The sequence below is a fragment of the Alosa alosa genome, chromosome 22 (assembly GCF_017589495.1).
Source record: "Alosa alosa isolate M-15738 ecotype Scorff River chromosome 22, AALO_Geno_1.1, whole genome shotgun sequence".
Classification (NCBI taxonomy): Eukaryota; Metazoa; Chordata; class Actinopteri; order Clupeiformes; family Clupeidae; genus Alosa; species Alosa alosa.
The window spans coordinates 22,604,801-22,609,800 of record NC_063210.1 but is presented as its reverse complement, the minus strand read 5'-3'; the positions used below and the strand labels follow the sequence as shown (position 1 = coordinate 22,609,800).

General features: G+C 48.3%; 1 protein-coding gene across 1 annotated transcript in view; it reads left to right on the top strand.

Annotated features, from left to right (window-relative positions):
• jmjd1cb (jumonji domain containing 1Cb) overlaps window positions 1–5,000 on the top strand; it is a 160,074-nt gene that overhangs the window by 144,592 nt on the left and 10,482 nt on the right. Inside the window, 3 exon segments of the mRNA XM_048233988.1 lie at window positions 1,487–1,707; window positions 2,380–2,393; window positions 2,528–2,789. Coding sequence (XP_048089945.1) covers window positions 1,487–1,707; window positions 2,380–2,393; window positions 2,528–2,789 — 497 coding nt within the window.

Genomic DNA, 5,000 nt, shown 5'->3' with positions numbered 1-5,000 from the left:
TGAGGCCATTCACAGAAAGGTGCTGACTATTTGATTACATTAGATACCATTGTTTCCAAGACAACCCCATACACCACAGCGGAACCCTGTAGATCATGATCCAGTTCTGTTTCTGTCGGCAACGCTCAATAAAATCCACCAAAAATTCATTGAATGCCTCTTAGACTAGCTGGTGTGCGTTCAGTTGGCAAGTGACAGGAAGTGACGACGCACTCGAGACAGGAAGTGGCGAAGGGCTTTGACGATAAGCATGTTAGACTGTACTTAATTGTGTACTTACTATGTGAGCATATTTTCCCATGATGCACTAGTGCAGAGTAGACCCTCTACAGAATATTAGGTCTTTCTGGACGACTAGGACAGGAATGCTCCAAGGCTTGTTATGTGGTCTGGGGCATCCGGTGTCATCTGGGTCTTTTCCAGTGTTGGCCATGTTTATCTGGTGGGCACAGACAACGTGCCAGTGGTTGATGCCATCTCGTAACTGGAGATGTTGTTTCCCGTTCCTGTAATATTTTATGGTGTTTGGTGTATCGCGTCTTTCAGCCTTCTGACTTTGATTGAAAACAGTTGGAATTTATGGTGCATAACTGCCTTCTCAGCATTTATGCATCTGTCTCACACACACACACACACACACACACACACACTGACAGTCATAAATTGTTGTGTGCTCTATATTCCTGCAGAACATATGTCTGACACACTCACACACATATGCTTTGGTCCTATGAAAAAGTCATACACACGCCCATACACACAAACCATGTGGTTCTGCCAAAAATGTCTTGACCATACATGGACACACCCAGCGTTTCCAGCTAAGCATATGGCTTACACACACACACACACACACATAGATGATATCAGTATACATATAGCCAGCCTTATTACTTTTTATTTATACTTGCATACTTTATTGTAGCAAACATACATAATGTTATACTGAACAAATCCACACACACACACACACACACACACACACACACACAGAGAGAAATAGAAAGGTACATGTACTACTTTTACTGCAAAACCTTGACCCTCTTTTCCTCTGTCCACAGGCGCGCACCTGCCTTTGTTCACCTCTCATACACACACACACACACACACACCGATACTACTTTTACTGCAAAACCTTGACCCTCTTCTCCTCTGTCCTCACACTCAAAGACACAGACACACACACACACTAACAAACATGCGCACACACACACACACACACACACACACAGACATGCACATAAACACACACTCTCACTCTTACAATCAAGCACACACACACACACACACACACACACACACACACACACTCACTCACAATCATGCACACACACACACACTCTGTCTTTGTCTCACATGAACTGATGCTCAGATCCCGTCTCTCCTCTGCTTCTGCTTCTCCCGTCTTAACCTTGACCCTTGACCCTTGACCCCCCTCCCTGTGCGCCTCCTCCCCCTTTCGTCCCCCTTTCGTCCCCTCCCGCAGAGAATAAGGAGTCTCTGAAGAGTGTGAAGGAGGAGGTGGGGGAGGCTGTGGAGGCGCTGCACTGCAAGGCCACGTCTCTGGCGTCGGCGGCCAGCGAGCAGGGCTCCACGCTGCGGGACCTGCTGACCACCACCGCCGGCAAGCTGCGTCTGGGCTCCACCGACGCCGGCATCGCCTTCGCGCCCGTCTACTCCACTGCCGCGCAGGTACGCCACTCTCAGGTACACACACACACACACGCACGCACGAATGCATGTGTTTACTCAGAGACACACTCTCACACACATACACACACAGAGACACACACACACATGCATGTGTTTACTCAAAGACAGACACAGACACACACATGTTTACATAGACACACTCACACACACACACACACACACACACACACACGTGTTTACACACACGCACATCATGTACACGCACATCATGTACTCTCTCTCTCTCTCGCTCCCTCTCCCTCTCTCTCCTCTCTCTCTCTCTCCCTCCCTCCCTCTCTCTCTCTCTCTCTCTCTCTCTGTCTCTCTCTCTCTCTCTCTCTCTCTCTCTCTCTCTCTCTCTCTCTCTCTCTCTCTCTCTCTCTCTCTCTCTCCTACCACTCCCCATCTCTCTCTCCTACCACTCCCCATCTCTCTCTCTCTCCCACTCCCCATCTCTCTCTCTCCTCCTCCCTCTCTCTCTCTCTCTCTCTCTCTCTCTCTCTCTCTCTCTCTTCTCTGCACACATTTGGATAGCCGCACTCCTTTTTCTTGTTTGACTGGAGTGTACTACTGAGAAGATCAACAACACTAAGGCTTGTACACATGTATCCCAGCATGCACCTGGTCATTCTAGGACATTCAGTAACGGGGTTGTGTTAAATAGGAATCCCAGATGTGTTCCTGAAGAGGTCGCTGTGAACGTTGAACGTGCCATGAGCTCTTGCACATTGTTTGTGCCCAGCCCTCTTGCTTTTGTTTACATCCTGTCTTTTATTTGCTCTTTTTGTTCGCCTCTGCCGCCTAGGCGGGCAAGACCGACGCCAACATGCCCCAGCATCCTGGGCGGCATCGCCATACCGGTGGTGAAACAAAGATCAGCGAGCCCAGCGGGGATAGCTGGGGCTGAAACAGGAGCCCGTCGCCGAGGAGACCCGGGCTGGCGTAAGCCCAGCGATCAGATGACCAGGCCCCAGCGGCCAAGCTGCGCAGCGGACATCGCGCACTGCTGGCTCTACGGGCAGAAGATGCTCTGGCTCAAGGACCACCGCAACTCCAGCAACTGGAAGCTGTTCCGCGAGTGCTGGAAGCAGGGCCAGGTGGGTGGTCTCCTGTGGATGCAACAACACACACACACACACACACACACACACACACACACTTTACATACACACACACACACACACACACACACACACACTTTACATACACACACTACATACACACACACACACACACACACACACACACACTTTACATACACACACTACATACACACACACACACACACACTACATACACATACACACAAACATACACACACACACACACTATATACACATTCAGACAAACACACACACATTGTGTGGCACACAAACATGTGTTTAGGTGGTGACAAGCAATTCAATTGGCAGCTCTACTGCACACTTGGTTTGTATAGAAATGAATATTAAGTGACACATACACGTAAGAGGTTGGACATACGTGACTGTTGGTAATATGTGACGTTCCTATACATACACTGCATGCTTAACTGTGCAGTCGTCAGACCTGCAGAACAGCTGCAGAGTTAAACTACATACATGTACAAACACACTCCAACAGATGCAGAGTTAAACTACATACATGTACAAACACACACTACAACAGATGCGAGTTAAACTACATACATGTACAAACACACACTACAACAGATGCGAGTTAAACTACATACATGTACAAACACACACTCCAACAGATGCAGAGTAAAACTACATACATGTACAAACACACACTCCAACAGATGCAGAGCGCATGGTCCACCCCACACACAGCTCTGCTAACATATCCACACTATGTACAAACACACACATGCATGTGTGATACTGCGAGGCTGTGTACATACGGCAGTAAATAACATGCGCGCGCACACACACACACACACACATGCAGACACAAACACACACTCACACTCTCTTACACACACTCACCCACTCTGTCACACGCACACACACTGTTTAGGCCAGCATCTGCTCTGCTGTGTGGGCAGATATCTGAAGCAGCAGCTGCAGCAGAGCTGTTGTCCAGACGCTGGGGCGGGTGGGGTGAGGGGGGTGGGGGGGTCCCCTTTCGGGACTGCTGGGAAATGGAGTCAGCAACTTTCTGCTCTCTTCTCTTTCCCTCACGCTGTCTGTGTCTCCTCTAACCCTTGCGCAACACATGTACATACTCAGACTAGCTGTCGCTTTCTTTCTACCTTTCTTATTTTCTCTCTTTCTCTCTCTCTCTCTCTGAATCTCAATCTCTTCCACTCTCAGTCTCCTTCTCTAGCTTTACTTCTCGTCTAGTTTTCCTCTCTCTCTCTCTTTCTCTCCATTCCCATCGCCACCCTTTCTCTCTCTCTCTCTCTCTCTCTCTCTCTCTCTCTCTCTCTCTCTCTCTTTTCTCTATCTTATCTTTCTTTTTCCATCTAACTCTGTATCTCTGTATATATTTCTCTCTCTCTCTCTCTCTCTCTCTCTCTCTCTCTTCTCTTTCTCTCTCTCTATCTTTCTTTTTCCATCTAACTCTGTATATATTTCTCTCTCTCTCTCTCCTCTCTCTCTCTCTTTCTCTCTCTCTCTCTCTCTCTTTTCTTTCTTTTTCCATCTAACTCTGTATATATTTCTCTCTATCTCTTTCTTTCTCTCTCTTTCTTTCTCTCCCTCAATCTCCTCTCTCTATTCTCTTCCTTCTATATCTCCTCTCTCTATTCTATCCTTCCACAATTCATTAACGACATTCATGGAGCTCCTCTTGCTGGAGTTGAGTGGTGGTGGAGGTGGTGGCGGCAGCACCAGCAGCAGGAGCAGCTGCAGAGCGAAGCCCAGAGCAGAGGCATCATAAAGGGTGTGTGTGTGTGTGTCTGAGAGACGCTTCTCCCCGCCAGCCAGCCAGCCGGCATGTTGGTTTTGGGAACACGCACCGAATTCTTGGGCCTGAAAGTCCAAAAATGACTGTAGGGCTCTTTCTGTGCATTTCTTTGTGGGTGTGTGTGAGTGCAAGTGTGATTGCATGTGTGTGTGTGTGTGTGTGTGTGGTGTGTGTGTGTGAGAGCGAGAGCGAGGCATACTTGTGTTTTGTATGTATGTGAGCACTTGTGTTTGTGATGCTGTTGAAAGAGTACACCACTCAGCCACACTGTACAGCCCACGTTAAATATTGATCATTAGACCATTATTTTAATCTGATTCAGCTTGTTATGGTACTTGCTGTAAATGTCATCTGTCTCTCCACACACCCGGGGGTTGGGGGGGGATGCTGGGAACTCCACTCCGCTCCATGACAGGCCA